The sequence below is a fragment of the Cucurbita pepo genome, chromosome 1, assembly GCF_057944985.1.
Source record: "Cucurbita pepo subsp. pepo isolate OVF chromosome 1, ASM5794498v1, whole genome shotgun sequence".
Taxonomy (NCBI): Eukaryota; Viridiplantae; Streptophyta; class Magnoliopsida; order Cucurbitales; family Cucurbitaceae; genus Cucurbita; species Cucurbita pepo.
The window spans coordinates 1043850-1065004 of record NC_141798.1 but is presented as its reverse complement, the minus strand read 5'-3'; the positions used below and the strand labels follow the sequence as shown (position 1 = coordinate 1065004).

The 21155-nt window shown below is 39.0% G+C and overlaps 4 protein-coding genes across 5 annotated transcripts; 2 read left to right on the top strand and 2 right to left on the bottom strand.

The window, feature by feature from the left end:
• Positions 1-1448: 1448 nt before the first annotated feature.
• Positions 1449-5526, top strand: LOC111810710 (cyclin-D1-1). Of its 2 annotated transcripts, XR_015411898.1 has the most exons (7): positions 1449-1834; positions 2100-2186; positions 2860-2958; positions 3053-3254; positions 3348-3478; positions 3578-4489; positions 5212-5526. XR_015411898.1 is itself a non-coding variant. In XM_087117873.1 (6 exons), the coding sequence occupies exons 1-6, from the start codon at positions 1589-1591 to the stop codon at positions 3809-3811; spliced, it is 999 nt and encodes a 332-aa protein (XP_086973999.1). In that variant the 5' UTR covers positions 1449-1588; the 3' UTR covers positions 3812-4646. The 2 variants fall into 2 exon arrangements, 1 of the variants encoding a protein (XP_086973999.1); XM_087117873.1 differs by lacking the exon at positions 5212-5526 and having other exon boundaries at positions 3578-4646.
• A 2305-nt stretch (positions 5527-7831) lies between these two features.
• Positions 7832-9339, top strand: LOC111810699 (uncharacterized). Its single transcript, XM_023697458.2, has 3 exons — positions 7832-8297; positions 8385-8450; positions 9198-9339. The coding sequence occupies exons 1-3, from the start codon at positions 8088-8090 to the stop codon at positions 9336-9338; spliced, it is 417 nt and encodes a 138-aa protein (XP_023553226.2). The 5' UTR covers positions 7832-8087; the 3' UTR covers position 9339.
• LOC111810693 (uncharacterized) lies at positions 9238-10208 on the bottom strand. Its single transcript, XM_023697447.2, has 3 exons — positions 9947-10208; positions 9745-9860; positions 9238-9591 (listed from the first exon to the last, which is right to left on the bottom strand). The coding sequence occupies exons 1-3, from the start codon at positions 10206-10208 to the stop codon at positions 9481-9483; spliced, it is 489 nt and encodes a 162-aa protein (XP_023553215.1). The 3' UTR covers positions 9238-9480.
• A 5749-nt stretch (positions 10209-15957) lies between these two features.
• Positions 15958-19918, bottom strand: LOC111810671 (nucleobase-ascorbate transporter 7). The gene is made up of 14 exons (XM_087121606.1): positions 19556-19918; positions 19369-19466; positions 19110-19286; positions 18919-19019; positions 18674-18749; positions 18529-18588; positions 18276-18460; positions 18077-18173; positions 17894-17980; positions 17733-17791; positions 16945-17036; positions 16783-16860; positions 16535-16695; positions 15958-16429 (listed from the first exon to the last, which is right to left on the bottom strand). The coding sequence occupies exons 1-14, from the start codon at positions 19668-19670 to the stop codon at positions 16211-16213; spliced, it is 1605 nt and encodes a 534-aa protein (XP_086977732.1). The 5' UTR covers positions 19671-19918; the 3' UTR covers positions 15958-16210.
• Positions 19919-21155: the final 1237 nt, after the last annotated feature.

Below are 21155 nucleotides of genomic sequence, written 5' to 3'. Positions count from 1 at the left end.
TATACATATTTTAAATCTCTAAAATTATTTCAAAAATGAAAATAAGGGAAGAGAAGAACTGAATCAAGATAGAAATTTTGAACTACAACGTTGAGACATGATAAGAATGTCACGATGCTCACTCTACAACCCTCATGCCACAAATTGTGCATCCAGGGCGTCTTAACGCCAATGAGGGGAATGAAATATTATTTATAAGGGTGTGGAAGTCTCTCCCTAGCAGACACATTTTTAAAATCTTGACGGAAAATCCAAAAAAGAAAAACCCAGAAATTGGATAGTGTGCTAGCGAAGATGTTGAGCTGTGAAAGGAGGTGGATTATGAGATCTCACATCGGTTAAAGAGAAGAACAATCGAGTGGATTGTGAAATCACACATCAGTTAGGGAGGAGAACGAAACACACGTGTGGGTTAAAAAAAAAAAAAGAGAGAATGGGAAGGGAAGGGAAGGCCCACATGAAATGAACAATCTTATCTAGAAGGGAAGAGTGTGTGAGAGGCAAATAATACAAGGTTTTGAAGGAGTTAATTATAACAAGAACAAAGTGATGATCCCACTTTCAACACCCTCCATTCATATGTTATAAATTTATATCTAAGTTGTCATTTGCCATGCCATTGGGGCACCATCTGCCCAACCCTCCTTTCTCTATCCACCTAATCCCGAGTCACTATACCAATGAGTTTAATAAAACCAAAATGTTAGAACTGATATACGAGATGAAAATTGCCAATATGAAGTAATGGGTCGTAGCAGCTAAAAAACGTTATATTTATTCAATAGTAAGAGGTCAGCAAAAGACTCGTCTTTCTGACAAGTGTACAATATAGTCCTTAAATTTAAATCGGAGGTAAGGATACGAAACAGTGACATTGATTCAAATTACCGAAGCTCTACTAATTAATGTCCTTATGATAAAAGGACGAATACAACAACCAAAAGCACATTGGACACCTGCACCCAAGGCCCCCATCTCCCATCAACTTGCCCAGTATTTTCTCCTTGTCTCCACCCAAACCTAGTAATCATAGACCAGCTAGTGTCATTTCACGATGATACTGTTTACGTGTAAATTTTTAAAGTAAATAACCTAAAATAAAATTATTATCCAAATTTTATAAATTCAAGTATTTAATTCGAATAAGAAAAGCATTTAAAATCAAATTTGGTAAGAGGTTAATTACGGTTTAGTCCCTTAATTCCAAAGACAATCAAAATAAAACAAGTAATTAACATTGCGTTATTGGGGGTTGGATAGGAATTGTCCTCCATTGCTCAAACATTCTTGATTTGGGTAAAATGTTTCCCGCACTTTTTTATTATTATTATTTTTTTCTTAAATATCAAATATTATATTTAAATTAAGGGAAATAAAATAAATAATATCACGATTGAATTTACATCATATATATATATACAGACAAAGCGATGCAAGCCTCCAAGGCCCAACTTCAACCAAACTACTTTTTCTTCACTTTAAACCGGCGTTAGAGATTCCGTCCAGTTCTCCGATCTCTTCTCCAGCGACTTTTGAACCTCTCTCGTCTGGAAGATGGCAATAGAATGAGGAGCCAGAAGTGGCGATCATGTCCGTATCGATTTCCAAGTGCTTCTCTGATTTGCTCTGCCAGGAGGATTCCTCCGGCGTCTTGTCCGGCGAATCGCCGGGATGTTCTTCCGACCTCGATTCCCCGCCCTGCGTCGAGGAATCTATCGCCGTCTTCATCAAGGACGAGCGTCACTTCGTCCCCGATTACGACTGTTTGTCGCGCTTCCAATCTCCGTCGCTGGATGCGGCCGCTAGATTAGACTCTGTTGCATGGATTCTTAAGGTGTGAATTTCTCCTTTGCTTCTCCGATTCATTTCACAATTGCTCAGAAACTTTACATTTATTACCAAAATGCCACTCTTCACGTGATGAATGTTGCGATTATACTAACAGAATACGTCGGCGATCACTAGTACTCAAAACAGATCCGTGGCCGTCGGCGAATTCGTTTGATATATTATGATTATGTAGAACAGTAAACTTTTATATTTATCTCCAGCTCCGTCCCACACGGTGGTTATATATGTACTGCGATTTTGTCTTGCAGGTTCAAGCCTATTACGGTTTTCAGCCGTTGACGGCGTATCTCTCCGTCAACTACTTGGATCGATTCCTTTGTTCACGGCGTTTGCCGGTGAGATTCTTTAGCGAAAAAAAAAATTATTGCGTGAATTATTTTGAAGATTCAGGATGTTCGTCGCGAGATTCTAGTGATAATTAATTTATTTTGTTTCTTTTAATGGCAGTAATTACATTTGACTTTTCAAACCATGAAAATGACTAGACTATGGCGATACTGAGCATAAAACGTAGCTGTATTCAGATTAAGACTGCAATAATTTATTTTCAAAATAAAATATCTATTTAGTCATTCACGTGACAGAACTGTTAGTTCTCGTATTTCAAGATAATTTTTGACCACTAATTAACTTTAGGCATCGTAGTTTGTACGCTATGTAAAGACATACTTTTAATTTTCAACTTTTCGGGAATTGGGGAAATATTTAATCAAATGATAAGAAGTGAATTAGAGTAAATATTATCGTGCACTTCACTTTGTTACATGGTTGCTGAAGTCTTGAAAGTACGATTTTATATTCATTATGCCTTTTACAAACTTTTGTTTCTCCTGTTGCGGCACATGCAATGCGACTATGTGAGTGAGTGCACAGTGCCGGCAAAGGAACGGATAGGATCAACTTATTTGCTTGCTTATCTCTTCTTAATAACGATGTTGATTTATTGAGATATGGAATGATTAGTGCCAGAATGGGATATGGAATGATTAGCTTTTGTATTGTTTTCAGCAAACTAATGGGTGGCCTTTGCAACTACTCTCTGTCGCTTGCCTCTCACTGGCTGCTAAAATGGAGGAACCTCTTGTTCCTGCTTTACTGGATCTTCAGGTCTATTTGATTGGACATTACTTTTTCATTCTCTTAATGGAAAATAGTGATGTTTTCTTTTTCTTATTTGGTGTATTATAATGTTTTTGTTTAGGTTGAGGGGGCCAAATATATATTTGAACCCAGAACAATATGCAGGATGGAATTACTGGTGCTGAGGGTATTGGATTGGCGGCTGCGTTCTGTAACGCCGTTCAATTTCATCGCATTCTTTGCTTGCAAGCTCGATCCATCTGGGGATTTCATGGGGTTTCTTATTTCAAGAGCCACAGAAATTATAATATCAAATATCCGAGGTAAAAAAAGATGACTAAACTGGGCTGTTTTTAGACATAGATGATGAATATGGGTCTTGAAAGTGAAATCAAAGCTATTTATATGGTCCACAGAGGTAATCTTTCTGGAGTACTGGCCATCGTGTATAGCGGCGGCCGCCTTGCTTTGTGCAGCAAATGAAGTCCCCAATTTGTCTGTTGTGAATCCAGAGCATGCTGAATCATGGTGCAGTGGTCTAAGGAAAGTAAGCACCAGATTGTGATTACGTCGGGCATGTGTGTTTTATGATAAAAAAAAAATGTTCACAAGGATGCCAATTTCGAAAGAATGTTTATATTTGCAGGAAAATATCATCGGCTGCTACCGGTTAATGCAAGAGATTGTGCTTGATAGTTGCCGGATCAAGTCCCCCAAAATCCTACCTCAGTTTAGAGTGACAGTCCGCACTAGAATGAGATCCAGCGACTTATCCCCCTACTCCTCCTCCTCTTCCTCATCTTCGTCATCACCAAACAAAAGGAGAAAATTAAACCAGAGCCTCTGGGTAGGTGATGACAAAGATAACCCCGAAGAATGAGGAGTCCCAAATAAAGAGGTGGCCCAACTTTGTCCAAAAAAAAAAAGAAGAAAAAAAGTAGAGTCCTCGATATTTTTTGGGAGGGTTTAGATATTAAGTTAACATAACTAGAATGGTGAGTGTTAATTATAATAGCATATAGTGTAAAAGAATCTCAGAGTTGGGGGTGAGGTGGGAGATTTTAATAATTTATTTATTTTTCATAATGTTGGTGGGCAATTGCCATTCATTAATATGGCTTTGCAGATTCCCAAGGGGGGAAATGGGAGGGGTATGTTTGATTTTGAGGGAAATAGCGAGATCGTTGAATAAGTGGAGTTCATAGAGCAGTGGAGTGGGACCTATTTTGAGAAATGATGAAATGGGCGGTGGCCATATGGGTTTCAAGTTCCAAGTTTGAAGTCAGAGCAAAAGTTTCCCATCTCCAACCAACTATATTTTGCTCCCCAATGGATGGGCAGTAAATAGCTTGACAGGTGGCTCCAATTTACGGCTTTTAAACGGTTGTGTATGCCCACGCTTTTTGGTGCGTGGCATGCTCTTGCGTGTGTGTGTGCGTGTATGTACTGTACGTGGTCGAGTTCCCGCCCCTTCGGCTGGAAGTGCCTCTTTTTTTCAATGGCGTTGAGCCTACTGGAGTTGTTTTCACAACTATATGACCTTGGTGGTCATCGATTTGTGAGTTCATTCTCTTTTTTCTCTTCTCACTTTAAATTTATTTATTTTTCACAGCCTGAGTTAGATGGGAAAAAATCCCAAAGTATACGAAAGGTCTTTGGGGCCTTTGAGTGCTTGTTTGTATTTGGTTTCAATCAATGTGATTAATTTCCACTCATTTCTCTCTCTCTCTCTCTCTCTCTCTCTCTCTGTTTGTGACTCTGCCCATCGCATGTGATTGACCATCCATATTTTGTAGCTTTCTGAATTGGATCTTCTTTATCAGTCTCATTGTTTATGCATTATTACTATTATTAGTGTATATGAGAATGGGCTCTCACTCAACCAGCTGTCTGGCCCCTCCGATCAGCCAACCACCGGTGACCTCCGCCGTGGCTGTTGTCAATTTAAATTAATACCCTTTTGTCATTGGGAAGTTGTGGTAGTACAAGAAACACGAAAGAAATTGTCATTTAGCCTTGGATACCCGACATTCGATGCATTATTTTTGCATAACTATGGCCCTTTTACATATCCATTGCCTAAACGTAACCATGCGTTTCACCCCTTTTCTTTTTAAATCTTATTTTATTTGCATTATGAATAACATAGTGGACAATTCTCTGGTGGATGGGTACTCGTAGATTACAAGATATTCCATTGATTAGTCATCCTCCAGGACCATAATGTTTGCCATGAATTTAAATAGTTTTTTTTTTTTTTTTTTTTTTTTTAATACACAGAGACAGAGACTTGGCCCTTCTGAGGAGTAGCTTTTCTTTGCAATGATGGGTTCGGTTCGTGTATTAAATTTGGGTATTTCTGCAACAACTTACCCAATTTTGTCAAATTAATATTTATTAGTCGGTTTCTTGCAAGTTGATTGATATTTTTATCAACTCCAAAGACTTTTGTCGCATCATTTCATATTAAATAATATGTTTTCTAATTACCCAGAGAGAAAAATGAGGAACACCATGCTTCTTCTGTACGTTTAGCAAAGAGTATTTAAATAGCACATGGGTTGAAGAAAATATAGAATGATTGAGTTTATCACAGCTGCTCTATAATTAATATATTTTGTCTCTTACTATATAGTTTAAATACTTTATATTATGTGCTTTTCTTTTAAAAAATACTTTATAATATTTTATTACATGTGTGCATATAATTTATTTAGTTATTCCTTTCTCTACCAAATATAGATGACACCCTAGAAAAAAACATAGAGTTAAATACCATACACAGCTTTTTAATTTGGATTTCTTGTAGCTAATATCCAAACTTTAGAGCACATCACAATCGAATGCTGAAAAAAATCTTCGTATATTTTAATTTAATAAATATTTGTGGATCCCCGTAAACCAATATGTCATTTGATGGTTGCTATTAAATTACCATTTGAGAAGGACTTGAGAAATCAATCAAATGAAAATATTAGAAAATGGGTTCCCACTAGAATTTGGAGTATCCCCAACGCTGATCAGAGCCACTCCACCAAAAAGGTAGCCATTAAATTTAGAGGTGGGCCAAAGATCAGAAGTTAATGATCATAAATTAGTATTGTCCAGCGGAGGCCAACCCCAAAGTCTTTGTTAAAAGGTACGTACAATTCAGAATAATCTTCTCTGCACTATTTAAAACCTAATTGGGTTTTGATTGACGAAAAAAATAAGGTACTGTAAACCCCATTTGAAATGTATATACAGAAATGAGTTTGGTTGAGGTTTTGATTGGCCCAAGTGGGTAGAATCCAGCGAATATTTCCAATGAGGGAAGGCTGCTGCTGCTGCTGCTGCTGCAGCATAAAGAGAGATGGTCACAAGGTGTTTGATAAAATGCTTGAATGAGTCACATGAGAAACAGGAGGGGCGGTAGGGAAGGCCAACGCAACGCCCTTTCAAGCTTATTTGATACCGCCAATCGTGGGGGTTTGATGGAGACTTGGTGGGTAAAGTAAAGTGAAACCTACATATATGAGTTTTGGATTTTATCGCCCTACTTGGTTCCCACCATTATAGCTCATCATTAATCCCCAAATAGTAGTATATGTATTGATCATTTAGTAGCAGCCGGAGCTATGATAAGCCCATTATATGTATATCTAGGAGTAAAGTTGTTGAATAATACAACCAATCAAATCCTCCCATGTGTATCCAACTGCACACAAAAGGTGTCCCCAACATCGTCCCATAGTGTCGGGGATTGAATTATCCATTTAAACCAATGGTAAGGTAGCCAAGTTTTCAACCTATGGCTCATCAAGGAATGCAACCTAAGTTTATAATAGTCTAAGCTCGTAGATATTATTCTCTTCCTATAGTCTCAAAATGGTGTGATTTGTAATTTGGGATTACTTAACCACACGAAATACGAAAAATAAATGGAGGGTCCAAAGATCCCTTCTCTTTTTTCTTTTCCATTTTGCTCCTTTTTGTAAAATGGTAACACAGTGGCTTTAGGGGCAGGCCAACTGGGTTTGCATAGGCATGTGTTCTTTTCTCTGAATAAAAGAATGGACTTTAAAGAGAGGAATCCTAAGTTGGTAAAGAGAATTCAAGTAAAAAGGCCAAAATTTCTTTTGCCCACTGATCCATTGAAAGGTATATATATATATATATATATATATATATATATATTCTCTTCTTTTTGTGTGGGGTGGGCAAATGGGTAATGTTCAGTCCACGCTGCAAAATGGCTTTGCTTTTCTTCTTCTTCTTTGTTTGTTGCAGGTGGCTTTAAAAACACCATAAGGAATGTGGGTTTTGCAGCAGAAAAGCTCGTAAGGCCCCTTTTCGACATCAATCGGTTAAAAAGCTCAAATCATTCTAAAAAATTCCTCAGTTCTTTCCCTTTTATACAGATAAACAACACTCAGAACATGGGTCACTTCATCATGAATTTATAAGTAAAGAATACATCTTTATTGGTATGAAGTCTGTAGAGCTCGAACTTTTGCGATAATAATGAGTATTTATATATTTGTTATAATAATAATAATAATAATAATAATAATAATTTAAGGTTGTCATAAGGTAGAAAGAAGATTGATGATGATAATTGGGATACCAATGAAGGTGACACCAAAAGGGGGAGAAAAAGGGAAGAAAATAAAGAAAGCATAGTGGGGTTTAATTTTTTTCGAGGGAGCGTCTGTGGGTATCATTTAGTTATTCTTTTTATTTATTATTATTATTTTCTTTATTTTTGGGATATTTAAAATGGTGTAATGTCAGACTTGCCCTCAAGTGGACACAAAAAAAGGGTCTTCTTTATAATCATCACTATTTATTTATCTTCCTTGCTTTCATCATCGTCGTCATCTACTTCTCTGGTTTAATTATTTTCTTCTTCTATTTTCTTTTCTTTTTTTTTTTTTTAATTTTGAAAATTTTCAAAAAATAAAATAGTTTCTGCCTAATTAAATTAATTTCTTCATTCATTTTGTCAGAGTGGATGGGCTGAATTTGAACCATCTGCCTATAAAAATGGATGTGGGTAATTTAGTGGGCTTTTTTGGGCCTGGGTCACTTTCCAGATCACATATTGGAGGCCCAAATTGGTTGGGCTTAGGCCCAACGGACATTATATTGGGCTTTTCAAAATTAGGGCTTAGGTTATGGGGCGGGTGCTCTACGGTTGGGCTATGGTCTTGGTTTCTCCCGCCAAGATCTCATGTTTTAACGGTCTTCTTCATCCAACATTTTGTCCTTTCCCTTCTCGCGTAACCTTCGTCAATTGTAACTTAACTTTGTCCGTCGGTTACAGAAGCAATCCGATCGTGGCCGAGTATGTATGCCTAGATCCGGTAGCGGAATTTGTAGTAATCGTAAGTTTTTCTTTCCAATATAGCGCTTTATCTGCTCAAATTGATTCCGGTTTTGCGTTGATTTATATGTTTGGTTGTTTTCGGCAGGAAACGCAGAGATTTAAGGAGCAGGTGTCGGAGAAGCTAGCGAAGGATCGTGAGACGATTGTGGAGGTTTGTTCGAAGTTTATTGTTTTATTGATTTTTGAAACTCTTAGGTTGAAAATGTTGTAATTCGTTCGTTGGGTGATTTGAATTTTGGATGCCTTTGTTTTGGGTTGAAGAATATGTCTGAGCAGCTACCTGTTTGAGAAAATGTGTGAATGAGACGACTGTTTGATTGCAGAGTTATTTGAGTTTATTTGTGCTTTTGTGTTTTCATGGCTTGAGAATTATTTCCCATAGGTTCAATAATTAAGCCCCGAGAAAACATCGGACCTGCCAATATAGCTACAGAACTAGTACTGTTTCCAAGACAGCTTCCATTAATTGCGCAGAAATTTTCTGAATGTTTGACCAGTGCTGCCATTATTGATATGCTTCTTGTATTTTGATTTTTCAAATCAAAACTGAAATGAAGATTCCAATTTGAATTCAGTTGTCCGAATTTATGTGATAGTCTTAACATGAAAGTATGTACTTCCAAGTTGTAATCAGATATTTGGTGAATATTGCATGTGGAGTACGGAGGTTCTGGGACATTATTGGTGGAGCCTTTCACCCAAAATGGTTATTGCTCTCAATGAGGGGAAACTACCAGGAGCGCCTTTTGCCTCAAGAACTTCGATCCTTTTAGCTCAAAATCATCTAGTTCATGATTGGAATTCGAAAAGAGGGCTTAAATGATCTGTTTTTTCTAGTTACATTTGTGAAGATCCTTGTGTTTTGTATTGAGATTTTCTGTTCTTTTTGTTGTTGCAGGCAGATGATGAAGGAAAAACGGTATGCTTGATCACAAAGATACTCCAATACAGTGTCAATTTCATTGATATCTTTGTTGCTATACAAATGACTTATTTCTCTCAATACATGAATCATTCTGGGGCTGTGGTTTTACACTGAATTGGAACTTTGGATGCCCATTTTCATGCTCTATATGAATCTTCTAACTTTCCACAATGAGCATCTTAAATCAAGCTCCACTATTCTGTCGTATGAACCACACTTGCTTGTCATGATTAAGAAAAAAGGGTTGAACATAAAATCAGCTGGCAGCTTCAGAAATGCTCTGCAATGATGGTCTCCAAGCCTTTGGCCTCGCTGCAGTGGCGTTTGCTGCTGGTGTTCTGATGCGATGTCTTTCATGTTTAACTACCTGCAATGTTTATTTCACAGAGATTATTGGTATGATTTTATCTTGAAAAAATCACTTCAAGTTGCCAAGGATCCCAATCACCATCATATTTGACTTTTTTCATTTTCTTTTGCAGTCATCTGCTGTGATTCAAAAGGAAACAAATCTGGTTACCTGCTGGCTATTTTCAGTCTCATCTCCGGCAGCCGGCTTCTCCGGCTTCCTCTCCGACTCCGGCAATTGCTTCTTGGATTTTGCATACTTTTTAGCTCGCAACACCTTTATAACCTCTGCAAGTTCCAACAAAACGTCAAAAGGGCTGAACTAAAACAGAAGGAAATGAAAGAACTTCAAAAAGATCAAAGAGGCACCATACCCTGAGTAGTGACAAGCCGATAGGCATGGCCAAGAGCAAGAGTGTCATTTGGCCGGAGAAGCTTGACACGAGTAAACCGCACCGTTTTAGGCTCCCGATTATCTTCCTCAGATTGGGGCAAGGGAATTATAAGAGAAACATAGTGACCCGGATTAGTCCTCATGACTTCACTCGCCACCACCGGCCAATACAGCCTCTCAATCCGGCCAGTTGGATGCTGTATAACCAGAGCCGCCGCATCAACCGCCTGGCAATTCCCCATCTGAATGAATTCTGCAACTGATAGATAGATCGAAAGAAGAAGAAGAAGAAGAAGAAGAAGATGAAGAAGGAAAGAAGTCTCTTTCTATACAGCTTCTGTGCTCGCCAAATGGGTCTACTTAGAAGTGCATGCCGTCCATTCATATATCTCACACTTTCCAACTAACTCAATGCAACGTGGGTCAAATTTATATCGAAAATTGACAATGTAACCCACGGAGATTAGAGCATTAAAAAAAAAAAATTACCTTTTTATACGTTCGATGATAAAAACTTAAAACTTTGTGATTTTGGCTTTTATTATTTTTCAATTAAAACGACAAGTCGGCAACCCCACTGCAACCAGCTCGATGGTAAACTCCACGTGGAGAGATGCCAGAAATCGTTACCTTTGGCCGGACGTGCTCAGCGGTGTTGACGGAGGTCAATGTTTTCTGGCTGATTAAACAATTAAGAAACAAAACTCAAACAAAAACAAAAACAAAATCAATTAATTAAAGGAAGATTGAAAGTATTGATGACGACAACGCGTGCGGTTCTTAAGATTCACAACAAAATTTTCTTCTTCTAACTTATTACAAGCCTAGAAACTTCGTAAACTCGAACTTATTAAAACTACGAGTCAAATCGAAACCCTTTTTTTTTTGTCTCGAACGTCGAGCCATACGACTCAATGCCTACTTAAAGCGAGAATAATAAGATCTTTGAGTCTCGTAAATTCCCATAGTTTGAAAAAGATGAAGAAAACATGTGTGTGATTAATGCGAGTATGGCATGTGACATGTTGGAAAACCTTCATCTTCATATTAAATAAAAGAATAGACCATTTCTTGTCCCAATGTTGACTCATATTTAATGTACAATTATTGCTCCCACGTACTACATTTTAATTTTAAGACATCAGCTAAGAGGCTCTTAATTTATAATATGAATATATTTGAATCCAAACCCAGCAATAATAATAATAGCAAGTTGTAAGCTCAGCTTCTCACCAGAATTTGATCATATTTGTGTCTTTTTCTAAGCTTTTCTGGACATTCTAATCGCCAATTAAAGCCATTCCCACCAAACACAACAATCCGTGTTTTTAAGGGCCATCCCCTTTGTGGGGTTCTTCCCCCTTTGCTTTTCTAGGAAGGTCACTTCCCTATTCTAATACCATTCATCCACTGTTAACAAATATTGTTCGTTTTATCCTATTACGTATCCCTGTTAGCCTCACGATTTTAAAACGTATCCATTAGGGAGAGATTTCCACACTCTTATAAGAAATGTTTCATTCTTCTCTCCAACCAACGTGGGATCTCACAATGATATTAGAGTCAGTCACCAGACAGTGCAAGACACTAGTTGGAGTAAAACTAAACCCTCTACATAGTAGACGAGTTCTAAAACTGTGAGGCTAACGACGATACGTAACGGACCAAAGCGGACAATATCTGTCACAATTGCTTTCTCTACGTCCTTCAAATTCACCTAAACACACAGCACTACAAGAAAAACAAATGAATTAAAATATTCACACGAGTAGTTGAGTAAAGAATGTTGTTGAGAGAAAGGAGAGAATTTAATTGAGAATGGGGATGAGTATGTTTATTCTCTTATAAGCTTGAATAATGGAGGAATATAAGTATAGAAATGTGTATATATTTGTATAATGGGAGCCTTTAGGTAATGCAGCATCTTCTTTTGGCTTCCAGCTGCTTCAGAAAAGGACCTTAACCTTAAAAGGAGAATCCTTCTCTTATTAAACTAATGGGAAGAGGGGATTTGCCCCACTCTATAATGGAGCCATTACAAACTTTGAGTATACCTCTTTAATCAAGTTCTTCTTCTTTTCATTAAAAAAAAAACATAAACAACTACTCTTTTCAAACATATATCCATGTTTTTCCTTAACAAATGATTGCGTCAAACCTTTGAGTTATATGCTCGAGAAAGTGCCCTTTGTGATCATGTTCTTAGCCACCAAATTAAAATAAGTTGCAAGCTGTGTGGACTCTCTAACTTTTGGTGCAACTAATTTTAACTATTTTTTAAGGTATTTGGACTAAATAAACACGACCGTGAAAATTTAGTACTAAGGTTAGAATCTAGGCTGTCGTATTAGTGTTCTCTTTCTTGTTTTATCATTAAAATGAAGAACTTGGGGACTATAGGAGCATCCTTGAGATTCGACCATTTGAGATTGTCCAATTCAATGAATATCTATCATATAGCAATGATATTATTCTCACGTAACATTAACATTTTGACCATATCAGAAAAGGCTATGGAGGGCTAGTTGTAGTGAGCTGATGATCATCCAATCCACAGCCTCACACATTCTTATCCATTGAAAGCCCTTGAACAGGAAAAGAGAATATAAAAGATGTTCCATAATGCTCAAGGCCTTTCAATATCATGGTGATTGAAAATGAAAGTGAAAGCGAAGCACTTTTTACGTATATTGTGAGATCTCACGTCGATTGGAGAGGAGAAACGAAAAGGGATGGATTGTGAGATCCCACGTTAGTTGGAGAGGGGAACAAAACGTTCTTTATAAAGGTGTGGAAACATCTCCCTAGCATACACGTTTTAAAAACCTTGAAGGGGAAAGAGCGGTGGGCTATGGTTTAAAAGTTTAATTTTTTTCTACACCCTTTTCTCTGGCATCATTGGTCATTTGCTTTTCACTCATATTGTCTTTAGAAGACAAGGTTAAGTTGATGTTTAGTCACCAAAGTTTATGCATATTACATTGGTTTATAGCAGAGGGAAATGAGAGAAAGAGAGGAAATGATGGTTGAATTATTAAGGGTGGGCAAAGAAAATCACCTCCACGATCTTTTGAGCAATCAGAGAGTGACAATACAATTAGAAATGGTCACCTTGTCACCCAACTAAGCCATGGATTTGATCACATCACATAAGCTTTTGCCTCTGGTTTTGGGAACATTTGGAAGGAACATGTTAAGCTAATCACGTGTCTGTGACAGACACTTTTTATTTTGTTTGAGATTAGAGGGTTAATTTAGTGGTAATCTCTTTGTTTTTTAGCTCTTTTTTTAATACCCCTTTTCAGTAGAAAACAAGGCTTCATTATCGGGCTCAACCTTCCAAGACAATGCCCTGCCATACCCACAAGGGCTTGAGATTTGAGAGGCTTCAATACATCCAAGGCTTGAAAATGGACCCACCTTTTGTGCCTCTGTTTCCTACTAAGTTACCTATTGCCCTACCACTTATGAAAGTTACCAACTGACTTCCTGACACAAAGAAAGCAAGTTCTCATTCAAATCTCTTTTTAAAATACAGAGGTCCAATCTATTTCTATGCATCACTCATCTTTGAAACCGGCCTTTCTTTCAAGTCTGCTCAATTTGAGTTATTCACAAATCTATCTGAGATTCCACGCCGGTTGGGGAGGAGAACAAAGCATTCGGAGAACAAAACATTCTTTATAAGGGTGTTGAAACCTCTCCCTAGCAGACGCGTTTTAAAATCTTGAGGGGAAGCCCGAAATGGAAAGCCCAAAGAAGACAATATCTATTAGTAGTGGACTTGGGCCGTTACAAATGGTTTCAGAGCCAGACACCGGACGATGTGCTAGCAAGAAGGCTAAGTCTTGAAGGGGAGTGGACATGAGGCAGTGTGTCAACAAGGATGCTGGGCTCCGAAGAGGGTGGATTGGGGGAACGAGTGCCAATGAGGACACTGGGTGTTGAAGGGGGGTGGACTGTAAAATCCCATATTGGTTGGGGAGGAGAACGAAGCATTTTTTATAAGGGTGTGGAAACTTGTCCCTAGAAGACGTGTTTTAAAACCTTGAGGGAAGCCCGGAAGGGAAAGCCCAAAGAGGACAATATCTGGGCTTGAACCGTTACAAATGGTATCAGAGCCAGACACTGGGTAATGTGCCAGTGAGGAGCCTGAGTCCTAAAGGAGGGTGGACACGAGGCGATGTGCCAGCAAGGACGCTGGGCTCCGAAAAGGGGGTGGATTGAGGGGTCTCACATCGATTGAAAAGGGAATGAGTGTCAGTGAGGACGCTGAACCCCGAAGGGGGTGGATTGTGAGATGCCACATCGGTTGGGGAGGAGAACGAAACATTCTTTATAAGGGTGTGCAAACCTGTCCCTAGCAAACCCGTTTTAACCTTGGAGAAACATGGAAGGGAAAGTCCAAAGAAGACAATATCTGCTAGCGGTGGGCTTAGACTGTTACAATTGGACAGACAGATCTAACAAATAGAAGAAAGGGCTCTCTCAATCAGTCCATTTAATGTTTCAAGTGATGTCCCGTACTGGGCAATGGGTTTCTGTCCATTTGCATATTGGGGAAAATCAGCCTAGCAACTCCATCTTTTGGAGGAGGTTTTTGTGTTTGTCTTCTAACTTCAAAACGTTCAAAAAATAGCTGCGGTTGGCACTATAATAATTAATGGGTTGAAGCCCAAGAGATATGCTTTGTAATGTAACACAAGTGCTTTTGCTGATGGCAGGCTTGGTTGATTGTTTATGTCAAAGAAAGATGCATCTGTTATGCTTCCCATATTTGTCAGTCTCATATCAATGCACATCATTAACAAAATGATTTGATTCAATGCATTCCTCCTTGAATTTAGGCATAGTTTAACCAAAGTGATTCATTTTCAAGTGCAAATAATGTGCATCACTCATCTCAGATTACAAAATATGTCTCAAGGCACCATGAACTGTACTGTATGAGTCCATTTGTGGGCTTTGGCCATATTTTGGTACATATAGCCCATAAGACTTTGCAGAAGTTAACTATTAAAGTATGGTGGTGTGAGCTAAACGCTCCTAATGACTTAATAACTAGATCCTGTAGCAGTTATGAAGAAGGAAACGGGAAAAGAGGAGTACGCTTATTGTTTTTCTCATCTCTCACTCTTTTCTCGCAAGACATGACATGTGATATCCCACATTGATTGGAGAGAGGAACGAGTGCTAGTGAGGACATTGGGCCTCGAAGGTGGGTGGATTGTGAGATCCTACATCGGTTGAGAAGAAGAATGAAACATTCTTTATAGGGGTGTGTAAACCTCCCCCTAGCAGACGCGTTTTGAAAACCTTGGGGGGAAGCTTGAAAGAGAAAGCCCAAAAAGGATAATATCTGTTAGCGGTGAGCTTGGGCTGTTACAAATGGTATCAGAGCCAAAGGAAGTTGGGCCCCGAAAGACGGTGGATTGTGAGATCCCACATCGATTGGAGAGAGGAACGAGTGTCAGTGAGGACACTAGGCCCTGAAGGTGGGTGGATTGTGAGATCCCACATCGGTTGGGGAGGAGAACGAAGCATTCTTTATAAGGGTGTGTAAACCTCCACCTAGCATACGCATTTTGAAAACTTTGGGGGGAAGCCTGAAAGAGAAAACCCAAAAAGGACAATATCTATTAGCAGTGAGCTTGGGTTGTTACAAATGGTATCAGAGCCAAAGGACGCTGGGCCCCGAAAGGGGGTGGTTGTGAGATCCCACATCGATTAGAGAGAGAAACGAGTGTCAGCAAGGACGCTAGGCTCCGAAGGTGGGTGGATTGTGAGATCCCACATTGGTTGGGGAGGAGAATGAAGCATTCTTTAGAAGGGTATGGAAATCTCCTCCTAGCAGACATGTTTTAAAAACCTTGAGGGAAAATCCGAAAGGGAAAGCCCAAAGAGGACAATATATGCTAGCGGTGGGCTTGGGTCGTTACATGACATAATTAAAATCTTTTCAGAATTAACATACGAGGACAACAAAAAAAGTTAAATGTTTCTAAGAGAAACTAACGTTGGCTTGAGCTAAAAGATATTGGCAAGGCTCACAAAAGGACTTTCATATGCTTTTTCTCCTAAAAAAAATATAGAATCAAACTGCAGGTACTACAAGGCATACACTATGACATTCATGCTGTAATTAGAGTGAAAAAGGTCTGATGTTGTGAATCTCACAGTGATTATAGGCATATAGCCTTCAGCTTGATGTGATGACTGCAAACCATTTCATCAGCAATGAACTTCAAACAGATGGGAAAAATTTGTTGAGATTGAACGGAAGAGAATAGAATTCTTCGCTTCTTGTATCGGTTTTAAACGAGCGGAATTTGTCCCACCAATGCATTCCTCTGTCCTTTTTTGTTGCAGTGTCCTTGCTGTGTAGTGTGACATCAAGAAACAGTGCCAGAAATCCAGCAACGAACGGCTCGGATGCGAAAGGCACGTTGATCATGTCATTGAACTGAAACACGAGTTCAAAACTGAGTGTGAAGTATAGAACAAAAATGACTGATAATCAAATGGTTTTCATTGATGCTGATGTGAAAATGGTAAGACTGGTTCCTACCCATCTCGCTCTTGTGTGTACCGGACCGTAACCGTTGACAGCGGTGTACTCGTTGAAGTACTGAGGAATAGATAGTCCCATGAAGATAGAGAAGCCCAATATGAATTTGATCTTGAAACTGTTGAGATTGCAAAACTGAAGGAAGCTGAGGCCTGCTGAACCTGTTCTTGAACCATTGATTTAAACCAGATCAAGTTAACCATTGTGATGTGAATACAGCAGAGAGTTTTGAGCTTCAAAAGACATACCAACATAGGCAAAGAAAAAGCAATATAGAGCTGCAATTATCGGTGCAGGGATTGAAGCAAAGATGGCTCCGAATTTTCCTGGATATGCATAGGCATCCTGTTAATGCATCTTAATAGAACTGAATTGATGATACTGATGAATGGAACCAGGACTTCTCTTACCAAGTATGGAAAAGAAGATCATAAAGCCAGCAGATATTTGCACCACTCTTCGGCTACCGACGCGTGTTAATGCTAACAACCCTGCATTTTCACTGTAAGGCCAAATTAAGAGATGACATGTAACAGCCTAAGCCCAAGCCCAAGCCCACCGCTAGCAGATATTGTCCTTTTTGAACTTTTCCTTATGGGCTTTCCCTCAAGGTTTTAAAATGCGTATGTTAGGGAGAGATTTGCACACCCTTATAAAGAATGTTTCGTTCCCTTCTCCAACCCATGTGGGATCTCACAATCCACTCCCTTGGGGGCCAGCGTCATCGGTGGCACACCGCCTGTGTCTGGCTCTGATACCATTTGTAACAGCTCATGTCCACGGCTAGCAGATATTGTTCTCTTTGGACTTTCCCTCAAGGTTTTAAAACGCGTCTGTTTGGGAGACGTTTCCACACCCTTATAAGGAATGCTTCATTCCCCTCTCCAACTGATGTAGGATCTCATAATCTACCTCTTTGGGGGGCCAGCGTCATCACTGACACACCGCCCAGTGACAGGCTATGATACCATTTGTAATAGCCCAAACCCACCGCTAGTTGATATTGTCCTCTTCGGGTTTTTCCTCCTGGGCTTCCCCGCAGGGTTTTAAAACGCGTTTACTAAGGAGAGGTTTTAACACCCTTATAAAGAATGTTTCGTTTCTCTCTCCAACCGATGTGGGATCTCACGTAGGGAAAAGAAAGACAGAGGGATTAATGAATCAAATGACTTAGTTTTAGTTGTTGCAGAGTTCTTACATAGATACTGAGGACCCATTTCCTGTGCCAAATATACCAGAAAACAAGATGGCCACTCCCTAGGATCATTAGAAGAAACAATAACAATAAGCAAACTTATCAAATACTTGCATAACATAATTGTTTTGCACATTTTATCTTATATGTAGTGACTTATTTACCTGCCAACCGACACCCCGGCTAAGAACAGACGGCGGGAGTGGAGTTGCACTTGCATATCTAGACACAGCAAAGAAAGCACCTGTGGACTGTCGAACCCAAAAAAAACATTATGCCAAAGTAAGCAATGATGTTAAAGTTGCCAACAAACATATGTTCATAAGCTCACAAGACATGAACAAAACCTCTACGAGTGCAACAAATGAAGCAGCCATCATTGCAAAAGCTTCACCAGCGTCAAATGTGGGTGCACCCCATTGAAAGGGATATGGAATACTAATCCTATAAACAGTTCACGAATCAGTCGAGCGATGTTTTCATGCATATCGACAGCTATAAGCACTCCAAAATGGCACGAAATAGGAGAGTTGATTTTAGTCTTACCATGAAGAACCACCTATAATGCCTGCACGATCAGTACGACAGCTTAGTTGAGTCTTTAGACCAACGTTCTTATATGCACCTCCCACCGTGAGTAGATGAGCATATATCCAAACAATCACAACTGAGAATATAACAGCAAAACGGTCGAATACGTGTCGTTCGCCTTTTATCATATTTGGTATATACTGCAAAACAATTAGACTAAGTTTAATAAGATCCACACATAATTGAGGCTTAAAAGATTTGACGATACCTGTGAGAACACTACTAGCAGGATGAGCTGTGGAAGCCCAATCTCCACACATTTTGATAGCTACAAAACAAATAAGAAGATGGTGTGTAAGAATGAGACTAAAAGGAGGGAATTTAGAGTTCCTTCAGCGTTATAAAATACATACCACTGGGAAACCCAACTCATATAGCCCAAATCCTGACAAAGCTACTAAAGGAACAGTAGAGAGTGGACTCAAGAACCTGAACAAGTATACAGAAGGACGATTACAAATCAGACGAGTCGAAGAAGATTATTATCGTAAACGATTTTCAAAACCAAGCTTCATTGGATTTAGAGAACTCTGTCAAAAACCACTGAAGATTTGCACCAGAAAAGCTTGGTAGAAGTACAACAAGCTAAAAGGCAAACCTAGCAACATTTCGCCAAAGGCCGCTGAAACCGACGACGATCTGAAGCGTTGAGGCAACAATAAGTGCACCCTGAATTCCACGCATAATTCTCTCGAATTTCTGATACACGTTATGGATCGGATAAGTCAGAGTCTTAACTGAGGACATGAGAGTGAAATTTTAGCATATGGTATGAATCAATGAAGTTACCTCCTGGGGATTCACAATCTCACTATAACGACCCGCCAAAATAATTGAAATTGTCGTTGGCACATAGGAATACGAGCCTCCAATTACTGCAGGTAAACGAGTACCAAAAAACGTTTGGAGAAGTGTGTTCAAACCAGCTACAAACAGTAATGTTTGTATCATCTTTGCTTTCTCCTCCTGAAATGAAAATTTGTACCAAAATGAACAGAGTAATAGAAACAAGAAGAACTTCAAATATCCATTACAATTGTAAGCTTACATTTCCTCCTCCCATTTGGGGAACCAGAGAGGTGGGAATTAGCACTGTTGTTCCCAGCATAACCAAGTAATGTTGGAAACCCAGAAGAATTGCTTCAGCTGCATTTCAAATTTCAAACAACTAAGTTTATATGCAATCAAGAAGAGGAATGTTAAAACATTAGAGTTGAAACTTCGTTAAAACATACGCCAGGGAGGAGGACTGGTAATGCAATAAGCAACATTGGGTAGCTGATCTCTTACTGGATGTGGCTGCAGCTCCTCCTGTTTAGGCGGTGGTGCAGATGTTCCACCTCCTGCCATTGTTTTGTTTTCCTTCTCCTTCCCCTCTTCCAAATAATCCGCACAAATAGAAGGAAAAAACAAAGAAGTCAAAGTCCGGAACAAAAGTTATGCCTTTATCCTACACGTAAACCAAGAAATGGAACAACAAAATGAAACAGAGACCAAGAAGTGAAAGAAGTTGGGAGTGTGAAAATGGGGAAAATGAGGTTTACAGCTCAAGACCCACTTGGGTTTGAAGACATGGAAACATAAAGGTGAATTAGAGATATGAAAAGAAGCAAAAAGAGTGATACCTCTCTTGGAGGAAGAAAGAATGCAGCACACCTCTCCGTAACCTAAAGCCACAGCAGCATCTCCTTGTTCGTTATTTTATTGTCAGTCTTCTTACTTTTCTTCAATCACCTAAAGATAAAGTTTGTATTAAAGCCTTTCTCCACCATCTCCCCTGCGAATCTCTGCAATTAGTTTAAGCAATTCCCATTACTTGCAGAACAAAAACAACTTATTCCATTCTTCTCCAAGCTGAAGCCCCGCCACTCCCATTTCATTGGCTAACTTACTGACATGGGTAACTATAGAACAGTTTAGAACACTAAGGCAACTTTGCTTGTTTATCATCCTAAACAAAGCAACTCCATTAAAGGACCAATGTCTGATGCTCAAGGCGCTCAAGGCTCGCAGAAAATAAGCTAGAGATTTCTTTTTCCTTCTTCCCATGTGTTGTGAAATTGCAGGAGACTTTGTTTCAGCAGGTCTGCAAGGATTCTGGTTTGCATTGACACCCACCAAGAACAGGTCCTCTGAAAGCTGGCAGATTGGCTTAGTTCAGGTGAAGTTGATTGGTTTTGTAACTCTAAAATTGCAGAAGAGAATTGAGAAACATCCCAATTTATGTTGGTTTATCATTGTTTTGAGAGCAGTTTGTTCCATTCTGTAAAGAATAATCAAAAGTACTGAGACTGTTTTTGATATAAAACTCTGCTAATGACTGAAAAGGATGAGTATCAAATTCCTTATTTTAGTCAGTGATGTCAACTTTTGCAGCTCGTTCAACTTACAGAACACGATTCCATTAGAGAATACTGGAAAATAAATGGTAAAGAAAACTCGATGATTCTGTACTTAAAAACAAGTGATCTCTTTGAATGTCATTGACATTGACTGTCCTTGAGGGGAGATAGTGCAGATAAAAGGATATCATTTTATTCCCGGAACTAAGCGGGCCATATACATTTCTTTCTAAATGCATTTCTTTCTAAATGTCACAGCGTAAGGATTAAGAATTAGTCTACCAATTTCAAGAAAGGAATAAAGAAACAATGGTTAATGGGGCCATTTGGAAAAGCAAATGGGGGAAAAGAAAGGGTATGGAAAAGAAAATTCAACTTTCTTTTGGAGCCATAACATGCCCTGTTCAAGCTTTCCATTTGCATCTGCGGAGTACTTCAACAGAAAATGTTTTCAAAAAGAATTCTTAATTCTAACTAGCGAAATAAGGCAAGT